The 19091-nt window shown below is 38.5% G+C and overlaps 1 protein-coding gene across 7 annotated transcripts in view; it reads right to left on the bottom strand.

The window, feature by feature from the left end:
• Nucleotides 1-263: 263 nt before the first annotated feature.
• The window catches only part of Otopla (proton channel otopetrin-like a), a 29516-nt gene continuing 10688 nt past the window's right edge, over nucleotides 264-19091 (bottom strand). For 4 of the 7 annotated variants that reach the window (XM_083088653.1, XM_083088667.1, XM_083088660.1 and 1 more), the window contains exons 4-10: nucleotides 8205-8544; nucleotides 7367-7475; nucleotides 7109-7269; nucleotides 6888-7044; nucleotides 6301-6809; nucleotides 5894-6221; nucleotides 264-5743 (exon numbers count right to left, since the gene is read on the bottom strand). In XM_083088653.1, the coding sequence (XP_082944779.1) occupies nucleotides 5049-5743; nucleotides 5894-6221; nucleotides 6301-6809; nucleotides 6888-7044; nucleotides 7109-7269; nucleotides 7367-7475; nucleotides 8205-8544 (2299 nt within the window). In that variant the 3' untranslated portion in view covers nucleotides 264-5048. Of the gene's footprint in view, nucleotides 5744-5893; nucleotides 6222-6300; nucleotides 6810-6887; nucleotides 7045-7108; nucleotides 7270-7366; nucleotides 7476-8204; nucleotides 8545-8745; nucleotides 9843-13881; nucleotides 14974-15019; nucleotides 15495-19091 lie in introns of those variants that run through there. The other 3 variants (XM_083088677.1, XM_083088686.1, XM_083088691.1) reach the window with 3 other exon arrangements.

Raw genomic sequence — 19091 nt, 5'->3', positions numbered from 1 at the left:
ATAATAATAATATAATATACATCTGCGTACTCATGTATATCTAATAATATCTAAACCTAGACATGAGAACCAATTAAAATACATTTACGCAAAATAGATAAAAAATACGAATATCATCTATAAATAATTCTAATAAATCTTATATATTTTTTATGCATTTTTCTCTTTTTCTTGTGTTTGAAACGGTAATAAATTTGAAACGAGAAACGAGAAATGGAAATATAAGGATTAATAATTTCAAAGAGAGGCAGGAAACACATACATTATACGTCTAGATAACTTTTATTAACCAATATAATCATATATCGTTACAAATGATGCGGCAATGACGTGCCGATGCAACTCGGGTTACAATGAAACTGGTTTTGTTAACGGTATACAATGAAAATAGGAATTGATGAATGAGCGAATTTACGAAAATTTACAGACGTATTCGTCGCTATTCGACATTCGAAGAACTGCTTACACCACAACATGTAATTTATACTTTTATTTTTTTTTGTGTCCTGCCTGTCATTATCGCCTGCTCCGACGAAAACGTTAACTTCTTCCGTTCTATGCCTGCCATTGTCCTCGCTTCCTCCTTCGATATAGTGTATCTCTGGTAAATCCGTGAGTGATGTCATTTGTGCGCGCGCATATGTATATGTAATGTATGTATGTTGCGTATAACTGTGTGTATACGTGTACAAACTGTAATTATACTCGAAGACATCGAAAACTCACTACATTATGTTAAATAATAATGTGTCGCGGATTTGCTTCCGGCGCGCATACATTGCATATGCAAATTCCTGCTGTCTTTCTTCCCGTTTATTTCTTGCAGATTCGTGACTTACAATTAGAGCTACATGAAAAATAAAGTTACGTACTGTTATTATTATGACAGAAAATTGCATTACTTGAACATCTGGGCTCGATGTTTCTATAACTAAATTATTTATGTAAATAGATCAGCCTTATTATATATAAACTAATAACTATTTACGTCATTTACGTCATTTAAATGAAAATTTGTATAACAAATGAAAAATAGCTATAAAAAAATTGCTTTAAATTTATACAAATAATTCTGTCGGTCCTGAATAAAAACGAAAAAAATAAATAAAATAAATAAATAAATATCGATGCAATTATTTGCAATTGAATCTCAGATCTCGCATTCTATTCTCTGGCCTTGTCGCAAATCCGCGACTCACTAGTTAGGCTTACGGCTACTATCGAGATATTGATGTACATATACAAGAATCGTGGTTTTTCTCCTTATAACACGGGTATAGAGTATACAAAGACGTTGTTTGCCGAAGAAAAACAGCTCGCATTGTATCATTCTTTTTCCTTCTGTTTACCTCTTTTTCTCTTTCCTCACTCTGCTATCACGCACACTTATTTTGAGGGCTACGCATTCGTTAAACGTGGAAGGGCCTCGGCTTCGTATATCTCTCTTCTTTATAGCTTTTCTGTTTATGGGAAATTGATAAAGGATTATTGGTTCTCTTTCTGCATATATTATCTTTCCGCCTTCCCCGAATCTCTTCAATTATTCGTTTCGGCTTTGTTGGTCCGGTGTGGCAGTGCCTTGTTAATTAATTTAATTCTCGCAATGATCTCTTTCGCTAATGTTGTCATCTTGTGATTTTATCCCTTCTATCACATAATCGCGATCAAACTCGTAATGGCGCAGAGTGTCGGTGAAAAGATTTCTGTGAGAAAAATTCCTCTCTCTTACAGTTTCGTGATGAGATATTTTATATTTTTGCAATTAATAATTTCGATCTTTAAAATGACAATAATATTAATTCATTATTCTCACGTATATAAGCTGATTCACCCATGTACTTTTTATTTAAAATCATTATATTTAAAATCAATGATTGTAAAATGCATGATATTGCTGCTTTGATTTATTGAAGTTCGTAACAGTATTGTAATATCTTTGTACTGATATATGTTATATACTTTATATCATAATCATGGGAAAATCAGCTTGTATCTTGTAGCATAAAATAACAATTGCGCGAGAAATTGAAAATCTATCCGTACACAAATATCTGCATCACTTTCGGCAATCGTTTCACAAACACTTTGCTGGATAATTATTTACTGACGAAGAATGATTATTATTATTATTATTTACATATCGCACGCAACACCCCCTACACAGTTGCGCGCATTAAATTAATACAAGTTTTCATTGTATATATATATGTATATTTATATATATATATATATTTATTTATTTATTTATTTGTATTTATATCGTGTTTGTTTTCTTAATATCATCCTTGGATTATAATTATGTATAATTGATCGTTAACTACTTTTTAGTAAGCTTCCGGTGCAACAACATTCCTCTCATTTAACGCACGCGCGTTACTTATTAATTATATTATCTCTAATAATTAAAATATTTAGACTCGAAAGCTAAATACGTCGACTGATGTATAGGTATGACTTGCGTCAGGATTTCGGGTATGTCTTGTGTATTATTGTTTTCTCTTTCTGCGGAAAAAATATTATTCAATAAAATTTATGCGTTTTAATAAATTTTATTGAATAAAACTTAAGAAATGTGAGTTTTTTCTCTTTAGAAGGGAATATTTTCACAAGGTTCGTAGACGAATTCACAAAGTATAGTCTCTATACGACAAACGTTTTCTTCTCAACGATCTACATACGATATCAATAGCGAAGTAAATGCGAAGGATCGATACCTCTTCGAGATAGGCTTAAATACTAATCAATAATGATCATAATGATTACCTCTTATATTTCGTAAAGTAGGGTGCGAGCTCCTCTATTCGCGTATATCGAATTACCCTTCTTTTTCTTTTCTTCATTCTCAAAAATTCTCTCTCTTAACTCTTTCAGGGGTCGAGAAAGCGTATTTTGTGCAGGACCTCCGAAAGAGAGAAACTAGTACTAGAGCGAAACTTAGGCACTGTAGTTCACAAATTAAACCACATCGCACCAACATAGAAACGCACAAAAGAGTCGTGGCACCTAATACATAATGACACTGTGACTTATACATATTCGCGTGAAGTACATAAAGCTGCACCATCGCCCCTCAAAGAATTAAGCCATTCGCAACGGAGAGCCTTGACGTTCGTATCGTATGTGTCAGAATATGCTTGAAAGGACAAATACGTACAAATCGCTTTCCGCTGTGAATAAGCCTTTTTGCCGCAAAGTCACATTCTTGACTCCCTTCTCGTTACCTTACATACGCCTTAGTCACACAATCTGCATCATAGCGCGTAATTTCCGCTTTCGTTTGCGGAAACTCCTCGAATATATGCCATTCGAAATACTCGGCGAGTCCGAAACGAAATATTCGCATATATACAATCGTCTTGGCTTCGAACGTGCGGCCTCCTTCTTCGTTGGCTCTCCATTCGTTATTATATGTTAAATGTGTGCCAACTGCTCGCGATGAAGCTACGACGAAGATACAGCGATGTCGTTGGCGCGTTCATTCGAAGAGCGCGATTGTTGAAAAAGTATGTCGATAAAAGGATTCGAAAAGTTTCAGAAACAATTTTGTACTCTGTGGCACGCAACGAGAAACAATGATAAAGATCTTTCGAATGCGTGTCCCTTTTGAAGGAACGGATCTCTCGTTAATTGCGCGCTCGCGAACGCGAGGAAGCACTCGCGTTTCGGGTGAAGTGGCTCGAGAGAACAAAGGGATCTGTCGCAAGATTAAAACGTCGCTTCATTTCTTTCGGTTAAGCAAATAGAGTTTTGCGAAATTACCCTATTCTATGTAAAATCTCTCGAGATTTCTTCAGTTAGATCCTGATCACGAAGGATGTACCATCACGCGGATGGTACATTGAATAGATCAACTTCTCCGTTCGCTATTTCTATGATCGTGAAATTATTTCAATAAGTACGAAAAGGAATTTGTTCTCTCTTTGATAGTCAGCTAATCGATTTAACACGACGAATTTTATAATTCCGAGTTAATTAACATCTTGTAAGATAAATACCAGAGAACGTTAACCAAATACTGTGAACTTAAAAGCTAATTTCATCCGCTAAATATCGAGATTTATAAAAATATGAAATATTTTGTTATAAACATTGCGCGTTAACATACAATAGAAAGAGATTCATCGCTATTGCCGACTCAAGTTTTCATAAAAGCATATATATCACAGCAATCCGATATATCTTTGTAATGAATGAAAGAAGAAAATTGCCGGGCAATTATCGGGACAATCTAAATTTTTGCGAGTGTGTGAACTGAATTTCTCTACAATATTGATGCGCGATGGGGCGAAGATATATATACTGGAATACATACAATACATATAATACATATAAAAGTAGAAAATTTGGTGGCAGTATAGAGATTGTGTAAGGTGAGAAAGGGAAATGCAATCGTATTTCGTGAAACGCTAATATCCTTGTTGTTTTGTGCTTCGTTTGCGCCGAAATCGGCAAAAGCCTATCTGACCGACAAAATTATTGACACGATCGTCCAGGTCCTTTCCTCGTCATCTCTATTGATGCTAAAACAACAAAAAGAAAAAAGAAAAATACAACTTGTACACAAAACAGGAGATAAAGGAATAGTTTCGACACGATCATATCTGGCTCCACTTTACACGAAAGCTGCTCCTTGAGGATGTCAGATCGACTTTGAACATGTCACTGAAGTGTCTCTTCAGATGGCTCTCTCTTTCCTTCTATCTTTGTCGATAAAGATTTTTTCAACGAGATAAATCTCCAACTTGAATTCGGAATTTTCAACAATTATCAACGACTTGGATATCATCTGAAGGTCTCTTCGTGCAACGGACGTGTTAAACACGTTATATGTTTGATTATTCCGGCTGATCCATCATCTTTCACTTTTCCCGCTGACTTCCTCAACCAATCTTCTTCTCTCCTTCTTTTCAAGCTTTTGCCTTTCTTTGAGACCCGAAATCGATGTATGTGATTGAGGTCGTCGAGCATCCTGACCAGCTTGCGCTCACTCTTTTGTTCCAACTGACGACCACTCCGGACGATTGACCATAACGAGATTTCCCGCTCGTCTACTCCAGACGCGCCTTGTAGCTGGTCTTCCAGATCTCGGCGAGCGTCACAGCGCTGTGGAATCTGTGGAAGATGCACAATGGCAGAGTGACCCTTTGTACGATGGCCCAAGCCAGGAATCCGTAGAAATCGAGCTGCACCGGGTTGGCGATGACTTTCTGGGCCTCGAAGGTGTAGATCACCCACATAGTCACATTGCAGATCAACAGGAAAGTGACAACCTGTCTGCCAGGCTTGCTGCGATCGTGCTCTGGCAAGTGAACCCGCCTGCGCGACACGTCGGCAATAAACAGCATCTGGAGGACTACCTGAGCCACCGAGAGCAATCCAGTCACCATCACCAGCAAATTCGGCTCGTGCGTAAAGGCCGCCAGGGAGCCGGCAATCACGCTGAAGACAGCATAGATGAAGAGACCGAAGGCTGAGACGCGCAGGAGGATATCGTTGAGATCGCTCTGTTCCTCGGCCTTGAACTTGAGACTCTGTACGCGGATGAAGCCGATGATTATGGCGATGATGGATAACGCCATTAGTACGCAGTGAGACACGTCGGCGAGATAGATCGCGAGCAAACCCAGTTCCGGATGATGAATCAGGACGAAGAAGAGAATCAGGCATATCAGGGAACCAACCAACAGAAGCAGGCCGAAGAAGAGACCTTTGCTCGCTCCCACACAGTCGACTCTGGTGTGACCTGATAATACTTTATGTTACAATTCGATTCTTAAATAGAAGACACATTCATATTTACGTCATTCGAAAATGGAAGAATTCTTTGTAAGTGTATATCCAGCATGTTCAAAATTGAAATAATGAAAATATTGCAAAGGAAACACAACACTACCTGCATGAGCAAGAGCGACGGCTCTTCGTGAGAGCATGGCCTCCAGGCGACGTTCGAGATCCGCTTCGGTTTGATGAGGCCAACGTGGATGTCGGCCGATATGCTTCCACATGACATAAATCACCGCCGCTCCGATCAAACTATATTCGATTATGAAGGGGAACAAGTACGGCGCCGCATCCTGAACGATGCTTCCCATGATATTGACGCGGCCACACGAGTTGGATATCATTCCATCTTCCGTCAGAGCCTCCGCGTAGATACCTAAATTCGGATTCCAGTACTCGCTGTTGTTCGTCAAGTTGCTCACGTCGAAGATCTGCGGTACCTAAAAAAGCCGGGCCAGTTCAATCACTGCGTCAACAGTATCTATTTTCAAAGACACAATGAAACGTAATCTCTCTAACCTGATTATCCATATCGCTTTGCGGTACATTCATAAACTCCATAATCTGAGACCATAATGTGGTAGTGGACGGCGTGGTGGTGCTGGTGGTACTCGTTGTTGTTGTAGGAATAGTGGTGATTCTCTCGGTAGTCGTTGTCGTCGTGGTAGTGGTGGAAGTGCTGGTAGTTGACGGTATGAACGTGGTCAGGATGGTCGACAGGGTCGTCGCCGCGCTAGTGGTCAGATTAGGCAATATCGAGTTGGTGGTCGGCGGTGTCGTCGTCGACGGAGTCGTCCAAGTGCTCGAGGACGTGCTGCTCGACATGGTGAACGCGTCCGCGATCGATCTTGCCGTTGTCGTCATCACGCGGCCTAGAGCGGCCACGGTCGTCCCGGTCGTGACGATCGGCGCGATGGTCGTTGACCTCGTGGAGGCCACGAGAGGAGCCTCTCGTAATTGCGCCATGTCACGCGGCTCGGTGCCCAGTATCGCTCCGGCGTTTCGCATCGAGTGCTGCTTAATGCTCTCTGCAAGTGTCAGCGTGTTATTGGCACGTTATCGCCGAGAAGTGCTTAAAGCGACAAGTCTGCAAATAGATCGCTTACCGAGAATCCCCGCCTGAAACTGGCCCAGTTTTTTATGATATTGAGTGATCTCCTTGAGACTCTCCAGAACCAGCGTGCGTATCCATACGCAGAGGTTCGTCGCGACCACGTGCATGAGACCGAAACGAGCGATGACTTTGAAGCGATGAATGTTCAACTGCGAAGAGAGATAGAATTCATCTTTATTCGTCTGTTATTTATTTCAAATGGCAAATACGTACCCGGGAATTCATGAAGATAAAGTACATTTGCATAAAGGTGAAGATCATTTGCAACACCGGATTGATGCCTTGTAATATCTGATAGCAAGGTGACGTAGGTGGTACTTCGAAGAATGCACCGAATTCCAAACCGTTGTATACCATAGTACCCAGTCCGAAAGCTGACAAATTATGTAGAACGTTTAATTATTTTGTCGATACTATTCGCATCATCTTTTAAGAACAATCTTTCTCCATCATCAAAAATTTCAAATTTACCTATCGCGCCAATTCTTAGGAAGAAACTTCCATGACTGTGATCGTTTTGAGTAGTTTTTCGTTTTCGCAAGACTCGCGTAGCTACGCCAGCTTCAACATCAGTTGCATCCTACAAAATCGATATGGATTTTTAATAATATATAATAAGATATAATTGTGTAAAAATTTGATTTTAGTTTCGGGATTTAATTGATTTTGTGTATTTGACAAAAAGAAATATACTCACAAGATGTTTATAGAAATATATCGCGTAAAAATAATTAATTGTAAGTTTAAATATCTTTTTAAAAATTGATTAGTATAAAGTGATTAGATTTTTTTTCTCAAAGAAATTTATGCCTTTGCGTTTGAAATATTGGAGGTCCAAAATATCATTTGATTGATAGCTACGGTTAACCTGATTACGTCAGCGGCAAGAGTATTCGCATAACTTAAGTGCCACGTGCTAACTAAAATACATTTCATGGGTAACATGCCATTGCCATAGCCGTGAAACTCGTTCGAAACGAAATTAGTAACTTGTTATAGTGAGTCATCGCAAAATTCTGAACATCTATAATATCTTGTAATATTATTAATAAATATAAATAATTTTGCAACTCTTTTTTAGAAAATATTACATCGCGATAAACGATAAATTGTATAAAAAATTTATCAAAATTTCAAGAGGCCATACAAAAATTATTAAATAATTAATAATAAATCAAATATTAAAGGATGTAGAAATATTTTGAATAAACGAAATAATCAATGATCATTAATTGAAATTGTTAATTGTAATTAGGTCGATCTGATTTGTCATTACTATTTTTAGAAAAGCTAAAATTTGTAGAAAAACCTGTGTTTCCTTCTTGTTCTTCGGCTGTTTTTGATCCTTATCTTTCTTGTCTTTCTTCTTATTCTTATCCTTGGTTTCCTTGGAGGTCCAGCCAGTTTTAGGTGGCCTTGGTGGCGGTGGCGGTGTATCACTTCCTCTTGCACAGCAGGCACTCTCTTGAAGGAGGAAGCAGAAAACGTACAACAGGAACAGGATACTCATGCCGTACAGATATGTGAAGAATCCCTCGTAATAGTAGAGCGGTAGTTTGTGCGTCACCACTTCGCTTATCACATAAGTGATGCACACGACTACGAGCAGTTTCGCATAGATGAAGCTCATGATGATGAAGAGCGACGTTCTGAAATGAAAAGTTTGTCTTTTGTTGCATGTACGTTGTGACAAAATAATAGCTGTAACTTTATAATAATATGAAATGTGACACGTGATTCAATCTGTCAGCGATCCATTAAAATTCATTTGCGTCAATAGACTCTCGTTGAATAATTTTGTTATTTTGTTGTTTTAAATAGTGTGAGCTCATCCTAAATAATACTCTCACCCTTTTTTTTGAATAATTTGCACTCTGCTACTCCGTCGTGGCATTATATCCTTTCTGCTTACATTACTGTCGACGAATGGTACCACTTCGACTTCCATGATGATTGGAGAGTAAATTTGCACGCGAAAGAATAGACTTTAAATTATTTTTTTAAATGAGTGTCTTACTTTCTTTGCGCATAAATTTCTAGCTTTGTATTTTGCACAATGACTGTTTTAAAATTTATTATTATTAATATTATATACATCGAATCACTTATTAATTCATTAATATTATATTATATTTATTAATTGCTCGTTATAGCACTCTGAATGTTTTATATGTCATCTATACCATGTCCTACTTCGATTAAATAACGAGCGTCGACTGTTGCGCTCGTGATTGCGCAAGTCGATTCACACAAACGTGCTATTTCTGTTTTCGCTTTTCAACTACCATGACGTCCCGACTCATCGAATTTTCATTGTTTTCACCGAATATAACTGCCCTCGATATTCTATTAAACTATTAACTTCCATAACATTTATTATAAATTTAACTTTTATATTATCAATGAGAGACTGTTTATTTAAGAGAATTTGAAACGAAAATATAACTAAACAATCAAGCAATTAAATTACACTTTATTAGCGATTAGTATTCGGAGAAAGTTACACGTCACTAAATCATAATGTATTTTTGATGGAAACCGACACACACGTACAAATTCACTTGATAACGTTGAATTATTGATTAGCCAAAAAAAGATATAATATCAGAATTGAATTAATATTTAATAAATCGTAAAAAATATTTTAAATATTTTTCTCAGAAAAACATTCGATATATCACGAATTAATTAATGTAAGCAGTTAATTTCGATCGCGCACCGCTTGATCTTGGAACAAACAATTATTCGGAACGCGATAACGAGGTCGATCTTCGATAACAGTTGACCTGGTGCATTCGCTTTTAATCGACGAGCATGACTGCCGCTCCAACATCTCGGACGTACTTATCCGCGCGCCTCATCCTCGTTACGCTCTTTTTCTCGCTTAAAGGTTAGGCGGCGCAATCGATGATCTATATATAATGCCGGTCGCAAATCCGGTGCGCGATCTCACCAAGAATCAATCGCGCGGGAAATGAGGCTCTTCCACGAGAAAACGAGGCCGCGCGCAGGAGGGACGGATTCCTCTCCGCTTCGGGGGGTGCAACGCGGGGGATGCAATGCGGGGGGGGAGGGAACGCGCGTTGCGCGACAACACGTATGCGTGTTACGTCTACGTCGAGAAGGGCTTAACCGCCCTTTGTCACCGTGGCATTTCAGGGGTTGGGGTGCAGACTTTATTGTGTCCCGTACCACGGAGCTTGTACACTCGTGTCAGAGATTTTTTTTTTCTCCCCGGATGTGTGGGATAGCGAATGCGCGTTCGAGTAGAGGCCGTGATATTTTCCGTCTTTTCACGAGAGCGTGGATTGTCGCTTTTTTATTTAGAACTGTTGCTTCTCAAGTTTTACTCTCTCTCTCTCTCTCTCTCTCGTGTTATAAAATTTATTTTATGATATCAAAGAGAGTATTCTCTTAATTCTAGCTGCTTCAGTTAATTGGCAGGCGATTTTATTTATCGAAAATGTCGAGAAAGATCGTTATTTATCGTACCTCTTTAACCTTTATCAATGCATTTTTGTAGCTACACTCCGAATTAAAATTGTAAATTTTTATCGAAGAAAAATTATATAAATACACATTTATAAAATTAATCAAAGAACCTGTGGGAGAAAGGCAGCCAACAATTTTGATACGCCTATATACGTTTTCACTTATTTTATTGGCACGCCAATTTGTATTAGTGAGCGTAATGATTACATTATGCGAATTCGTTGATATTAATTAGCTGAGAAACCGTCTAACTAACCCGTTCCTAATTGGATCGATCGGGCAAATTTCGCGGCTATTGTTCACCACAATTAGGTTGGCGGAACGTTTCAATAACAATGAGTTTCTCGCCCTGAGTATTGCTCAGTATTTCAGTCTATTTGCTTCATTACGCGGATTCTTGATACCGAGTCCCCATAGAACGGCGCAAATTCAAAATTATTTCCCTACAAATTCAGAAAGTTTACGTTACGATATTTATGTCTGTTTGAAATTAGAAGCAACATGTACAGATTATTATTGTTATGTACGATTTGTGTTATCTTTACGTTTCAATTTTCGCAAAGATTGGGGACGAGTTTAGCAGATCGCTGCTGTAAAAAATGGCGGAAATCTCGAGGAAAAGCGAACCGCGATTTTTGTTGTTGTAAAAGAAAGAAATGATGTTTACAAGTCAGTTATTTTCCAATTGCGAACAAGGCTTGCGAGGAAATGGTAACAGTAGCGCGGACGTGGAACGGTCCAGACTGGTCGATATCTCGAAGTACCTACTTTCGGTGCTCCTCCCTGTTTCCTCGCCCTCTTATGGGCTTAACCTCGTCTCATCCGCTTTCAAGACTCTATCATTTCTCGAATCCTTTCAAACGGGACTTTACTCGAGGATTAAGCTATCCGCGTATATTCGAATCGAGCTTAAAAGTCGCGCTCGTTTAAATCGTTGTCATCAAATATCACTGTATTGTAGAATTACGGGATTAATTGTAAGCATGGAAAAAATTGTTCCAGGAATTTAAACGCGTAATTTATCGCAATATGTAATGTGTTTTATTTCCATATTTTACGCGTAACTTGTGTACTTTTTATTCTTTATATTTTTTTAGGACCTCGATAGTTAGACCTTCAATCATTTACATTCTTTACTTTGCCTGTGACGGCAAACGAGAGAAACCGCCTGCAGTAATTTCATGATTGGCGCTAACCGGATTTGCATCGATTCTCTTTGATTGCTACAGACTACGCGATCGGTTATTTTCGCAAAAATCAATCTTAGTTGCTACAGTCATTTAATGACTTTCTTAATTCTTTCACAAAAATTAATTATTTATATTTTAAATATAATTATACCATGCAAGTCGCGTTAACACTTTTGAATTGGAAATTTGGCGAAACCGCTCTTATGTGACACGGCACTACCTCACGAAACCTTTATTAATCACCGGATACCTGATATAAATTGCGCGCTCACAACACGGTCGGAAATCTCAATCTCCGAGTTAATTAAATTTAGGCGAAATTACACCCGCGCGAGAGATTTGTGGCGGCACTGTGTTTTGTGGCGGATGCAACGCGTAGACTGCCGATGGCATTGGCTCGAGACCGTGTTAATGCAATTGCGACTGCGGCTGTGTAATCCGAGATACCTATTGCTTCGTCGCGGGATGCACATATGGCTACACTTGTCGTCGAATCGATATTTAGTCAATTGAAAAGTAGCGCGCAAACTGTCCGATTAATCCGCGACTCCATAGTAGGTTTTCCATCACCATCTGCGAAGCCATCATCTACGTCACGTTTGACGTTTCGTAGACAGATTTAAAATAGGATTTGTGTAGAAGTGATTTCTCGGAAAAATCGAGATTGGATTCCTTTCTCTATTTTTTTTAAGCGAGATTTCTCCAAAGAATCAATTGCCATTCCTCGCACGTATACATATATTATGCACGTCGTTCATAGACGCGATATAAGCGTCACGTATTCAAGCTGTGCACGGGTTAACGAACTATGTCGTAAATAGAAATGCAAGTCAAACTCGACTATCTCGTTTCCATTTCGAGCCCCTGTTACTATTTTCTCGCAGGCCGGATGTTCTTTGGGAGCAGAGCGAAGGTAACGTGTGACTAACGCTTTCTATCCTTCTGTAACTATTCAGAGACGGTCCCACATCTTCGACGTATGTTAATTTAATACAAATTAGTACGAATATTCGAAAGCTATACGTAGATAATAGGAATTTTTTATTACGTGTTATGAAAAATTACTTTTGCGATTTTTACGTTTTAAAATTTAATATCTTATTGTGTATATTTTTTTTACTTGACACCATGTTATTTCAGGTAGATCGTAAATCGTAGCGTTATGCAAATAATCTCCTGTGTATATTTTTACAATCGATATTTACAGCTTTTATTTCATTATTTAATTTTATTTAGTCTCGGAGCATTATATGTTCCTGTTATGATTGTATACGATTCGCTGTCTTTCACGCTTCTCAGAAACTTTTCGTGTAGGCAGACGCTCTAGATTTTTTTATTTACAGTTCCAGCATTTGTGCTGTTACACAGGTATTAATATTGGAAATGAAAATTGCGTGCCACGAAACAACTCGTTCTCGGAAAAATTGTAGGTTCGTGTTAAGCATCTAATTAAAAACGATAGAAAAAGAATTAATTTTTTTATAAATACTAGTAGCTTTTTAGTATATTTACATAGTGTGATGGAAGAATTAAATTTTTGTGTAATTAATATGATCAATTGATATTATATCCTACAATTTCCCTACATTTTAAAAATAACATTCCAATTTAAATTACTCTCGAATTAATCGACTTTTATTATGCTTTGACTGATTAGAATCGGCATTGTGCGTATCGCAAGTCACGCCAACCCCATTGCTGTAAATTCGCAAACACGTGATTAACGTGTTGTTAAATAATTATATCCCATTAACACGTACGCTACAATCGGCCTAAATAACGTTTATACTTGACCTAGATTTCATTCTTGCATGAAAAAAATATTTCATGCGTGTACTTATGTATCAGAAAAATTATTCAGAATAAAGTACAGTGAATAAAAAAGTATTTGCATTTATATACGTCTTCTTGGGATAATTTTCTATAAGAAAGAAAATTGTGTGTTGCTGCAAAATATTTTATTTAATATATACAATATTTTTATATATTATTTAATATAATATATAATATATTATTTATTTATATATTATATATTATTATATAATATTATTTAATATAATATATATTATTTAATATAATATTTAATATATAATATTTTATTTGATATATCATACAAAATGACTTTTTCTATTAGATGTGCTTTCTTTGGAGTAATATGTTTATTTTCTTTCTTTTATATAAAATTATCCCAAAACAGATCGAATGGTGTGAATACTTGTTTTAACTCGCGTTTCGCGAGCGTGAAATTCAAATGGGCAACGATTTCAATTCAGATCCTTTTATTCTCAACAATGTGCGCCTTACTTTTTCGCCGGTGTCGATCGCACGTTCTTCAGCTCCATCTCTTTGTTTGCGGCATTGTTCTTCTCGGCGTTGTCCTGTGCATTCGGCGGCGAGTTTTGCGGATTGAGGGGCCTGGTGACCGGAAGTGTTGCCGTGTTGTCGCCTGCGGCGGCCGCCTCTACCTCCACGGTAGCGACTTTACAGTCACCACCACCCACCATCGTGGATTTCGTTTCGTCTCACAAATTCCTGACGATTGTCAAAAAGACACTCAATGATCCCGTAACAAATTGATCTAACTCCCCGCGTACTCAAGTGCCCCCTACGTGGTGGTCGTGTTTCGGAGTATCTGGTATCTACGTCGCCATTTTGGTGCACGCCTCGATATAAATCGGATTCGTTCAAATCATCGTATTAGACTGAATTAATTAATTGTTGCGAAAAAATAATTTTTTATAGGAGTGGACAATTTTCGAGTCGAGAGTAAATATTTCTCTGTCATTCTATCGCTCTTGGACTATTTGTTTTTGCCGGAAGCGCCTGCGCTTTGGCTCTATTAATTTTTTTTTGAATCGTTAAAGCCCTCTCTCTGGAACGCAGAAACGAAGCGCACTCTCTCTTGCAATTGCGTATTGCGTAATACGATTAGTAATGTGTTAAAATGTGATGAAACACGACATCTTCAACATTTCAAAGCAAGAGCAAATAAATCTGCGTTCATCTATGATGTTGAATTTTTAAATATCACTTGTTTACTTTTCACAAAAGCGGGAAAGGGAGCTCCGTGGCGTTCCAGTCAACGGCAGAATCATCTACACAGAATCGAGCAGCGAAAGAATAGAAAAACCACAAAGCTACAGAAGAACCAGGAAGAACGCCCGGACGGTATCAAGAGGCGATTGAACGGAAGAGAGAGTTGGACAAGGGCAAAAACGAGAGAGAGAAAGAAAGAGAAGGGGGAAAAGAGAATAGAGATACGCAATATTCCTAAAGTCTCTGATCTCGCGTACTTGGTCGAACGAGCTAATGGAAAGTCCCGTGCACACACAAGCGCGCGGCTGAATCTCCCAGGATCGGGCACTGTACGCTTCGCTGACCGACGACCACCACTTTGAGCGTCGCGACGCACTCGCGACGACAGATGATGGAAGAGACTCACCTGCGAGAGGCGGTTGGTTGAAGGGCCTCGCGGTGACTGCGCCCCGGCTTCGGAAAAGGGTGTGAAGCGTGGATGCGGAGAGAAGAGACGCAGGGCGGATTGAGATCCCCGGAGAGAGAGAGAAGGTGCGGACAAGAGACGAAGATGGAGAGGAAGAGAGAGAGAAAGAAAGGGAGAGAGAGAGAGAGAGAGAGGACGGATGGATGGATGCGGCGGCGCCGGCGGAGGGTGGACCACGGTTCAAGGGAGACAACGAGAGCTCGGACTCCGCTACCAGCGTGCGCCAGAGCGAGCCGAGGCGAGAAGATGCGAAGCGAGAGAGAACGAAGGGTTTAATTCGAGCGGCTGCTGAGGAGTAAGCGGGACCGCGCTGCAATCAGTCGGGCCGTGTTATCGGAGCGCCACGAGAATGGGGGTAGAATCACGATCGCCGCCCCCAGCATCCCGGAGACTGAGGCTGGCCGGGAGATCTCTTCCCGGGCAGCGGCAGCTTCTCGCACAAGCGCACTGTGAACCGCGAGAGCTTTTGGTCTATATAGAGTCGCGGGGGTGTTCTTCCCTTTCTATCTCTTTCTCTCTCTGGCTCTCCGGCTCCCTGCCTCTCTAGTTTCCTGTCTCTCTCTCTTCTTCGAGATGTTGTCCTTTATCCTTCCAGTATCAACTTACGGTACGTGACGCACCGCGTTCTCCGCCTCGGCCGATGCAACCCTGCGTCTTGGTGGATTTTTTCTTTGTGCGGTCGACCACTTCTTGAAATTCCTTCTTAAAGATACAAATGCGTCTTGGGCGTGGAAAATCGCGACAAAGAATTCGCGGATGTTTAACGACAACCCCGTTCTTCGCAGGGTTTTCTTAGAGGAAGAAATGGCTCTTTCGTCTTTCGTTGAAGGGAACGAAATGATTTTGTCGAGAACACTTTTTACTTCTGTATCCTATTTCCCGTAACATCGGTAATACAAATCGCACGACAATGTTTTCGTCGTTAGTTAATTTTCTCTCATGCGTAAAAATGAGAATATTATCATTTCTTTGATTACTCTAGTGAGCTAATTTCATCTGCATAGATAGTTGGCGCAACGTTTTCCCCGTGTTCTCGTTCTAAACCTCATCTTCAATTCTCCTTTATGATTCCTTCTTCGCTTGGCTGCCTCAGAGAATATCACTTCTCTTTCAGAAAATCTCCTATGAATTTTTCCTAGGTGCAAGATTGTTTTTTTCTTGATTTTTTTCAAGAAGTAGAGCTTTAGAAATTGCGTTGCTATTTTCAACCATTGCTATTTTTAAACCATTTACAATTCATAAATCTTTTATATTGCTTCATTATTTTTTCATAGTCATTTAAATCTGAGTAATGCATATATAATTATTTGAAATATTGTCGGTCTTCAAATTATCCATGGCTACAAATTTTCTAATCGTTATCGATAATAATCTAGAGACCGAATATTTTCTCGTTTTCTCGTATCGAAGAGTATTGGAAGTATCTTTGTTCATCATTTCTATCGATTAAAACCGCTTAGGGAGAAATTCTCTTTGTGCTAAGGAATTCCCATCCCTCATGTTCTGAATTTTCTTATACGTTCTGCCGTCTTTTTCGCAATTTATCTTCACTGACGCGCCCGTCGCCCTAAGGATGTTCTCAATAGCATCTTATTATTCGCGTAAAACGGATCCCAAACTTTTAACATATTTCAATTTATATGCACATTAAAAATTGTTCTCAGAAGAATTTTCTAATTTGAGTTTCGATTCGGACAGAAATAAATATATATTATAAATAAATAAATATAATATTAGAAATAAATAAATATATATTTTAACATATAATAAAAAGAGAGTTCCGTCTATTTGCCCTTGAAGAAATGACTAGAAATTAATTATTGAGAGATTTATATGTAGCAAATAATCTTTGCAAATATGAGTTTTAATTAATAAGATTCTTCATTCAAACAATGCAAAAATATTGCGCAAGAACTTTTGGCTTAAGTAATCGTTCGAGAAAAACTCCTTGGCTGAATTCTGCCGAGATAAAAACGGAATTTTCACAAAGTCGAAGAGACTGGAAGCGAGTATTCGGCTCAGCTACCACTGCTATCCCACGGGAAGATGTCGGAGGGCAGGCGCGGTGGGTGGCCGGTGGTGAGGTAGTTCTACGCGATGGGGGAGGTAACAGGGATAGGTGACGAGGGAGGGGGAGGCAAAATGCTCCGTGGTTCTGCGACCCACTGACCCGCTCGATAACGCTGCCACCGGGGTCACTGACCTTCCTCACGCGCGAAATTCGCGTCTGTATGACCTCTCTTACGTCGTTTCGTCTCTCGGCGCAAAGTCAGAGATCATCCGCGACAAGTAAGTGTTTCGATCGCGTGACTCCGAACGACCGATGAACGAAAGCGTGCGCAAATAAATGCACACTTGACAAGACGGTGATTGTCAATTCCAAGTGCCGGGATTGGTTTTCGATTGGCCGACCTGCGACGTCGCGAGGATTCGACGGAATTTATTGGCCACGTACACTACGTTGAAAAAAAAGCGGTTTGGAAAATCAGATCGCCGATTCTTCGCGAATAGCCAAGAGATTGCTGCATACGTGGGTAGATGTGAGATTCCTTTTCTCCAGTGTACTTTAAGATAGCTTCTATTATGATATTTCGCGCGTGAATTCTAGCTTACATTACATTTCCAATATCGATTCGAGTATTGATCTCTATTATTGCTCCGATCCAGAGAACAGGATCCGAGATACGTTACGAAATATTCTTAATTTACACTCTTGACGTGTTTAGTAAGTTTATTTAAAACGCATATATCGCGTCGAATTTCCGCAATATTTGGTAGCGTAAACTAACATTATTTGATAGTTCAATGACGAGACTTGGCAATCGTCCATTCTTAATACCGGGCTCCACGATGTCGCAACCTTCCTCATATAGATTCTTAGGACATATTGAAGAAATGGATATTGAAGATTGTCGAAATTTTGTGATTAATTTATATCAATTAATGGACTTAATTTGCGCAAATTAAAAAAGAATTTAATATATAAGATTAAAAATTTTTGTTACATCTTTAAATATTTTATAAGAATTTGTAATTATAAAGTATTCCAGTTTTATTTTTTTAATTATACCTTCAATATCTCTGTTCAACTGTATTATACAATGTATCTTCATTTGAACCTATTATTTATTATTTTTTTTGTATGCAAATTAATAAAGCGACGAGAAGAAATAAAGCAATTGAACGGGAAGTCTCTGTAAGAATCGCGTGACATTAATTATACTAATAAAGACAGAGCGAGAAATAGCTATAAAAAAATTAACCAAGAACTGTCGCGTGATAATCTGATTTATACAATTGAAGTTGAAGTGCAACAGCTCGTTTGTAGTATTTTTCTGCGTGCTGTAATATCGCGTTTCAAGGATTGCGACAGGCGAGACAGTTACGCACAGCAGTATTGATTTCGAGACGCGCTAGCAGTGCTGCCACGATTTCGCGTCTCTAGAACTAAACTCTGAATGAGAGAGATTACAAAAAAGATAATAAACTAAAATTTATTTTAATAAAAAATGAATTTTTGCTCCGGAAAGAATGGAACCTTATATATGACGATCATTCTTCTTTTACCTGGCAAGACTTTTACCTGATTTTTTTAACTTCTTTGTAATTGATTGCTAATGTAAAATTCAACTTATATGCCAAAAAAATTATAAAATGTGCATTGCGAAGTTTCTCTCTCTTTACATCGTGATATGTGCATGTATTGTGTATATATGAGTTATGTATAATTATTGATTATATTATTTTTCATTTTTATTATTTTAGGTCTATTTCATGATTTTCTATATATTTTTACGTACCAGTATTAATTATATTTATCAAATGTAATCAAGCTTTTATAAATATGTTATATATTTGAGTATAATAATTAATTTTTGCTCTTCAGATTAATTGTTAGTTAAATTTACTTATGGTTATTATATGTCATTCAAAGATACTTTAAAAACGACTTTTCTCTTTAAAAGCGCATTAATGAATAGCTGAACATTGGTTGGCCGTAAATTGCTGCGTC

Source organism: Camponotus vicinus, unplaced genomic scaffold (assembly GCF_025532165.1).
Source record: "Camponotus vicinus isolate PSW18456_S1 unplaced genomic scaffold, iyCamVici1.0 SCAF_1, whole genome shotgun sequence".
Taxonomy (NCBI): Eukaryota; Metazoa; Arthropoda; class Insecta; order Hymenoptera; family Formicidae; genus Camponotus; species Camponotus vicinus.
This window is presented reverse-complemented; position numbering and strand designations above follow the sequence as displayed.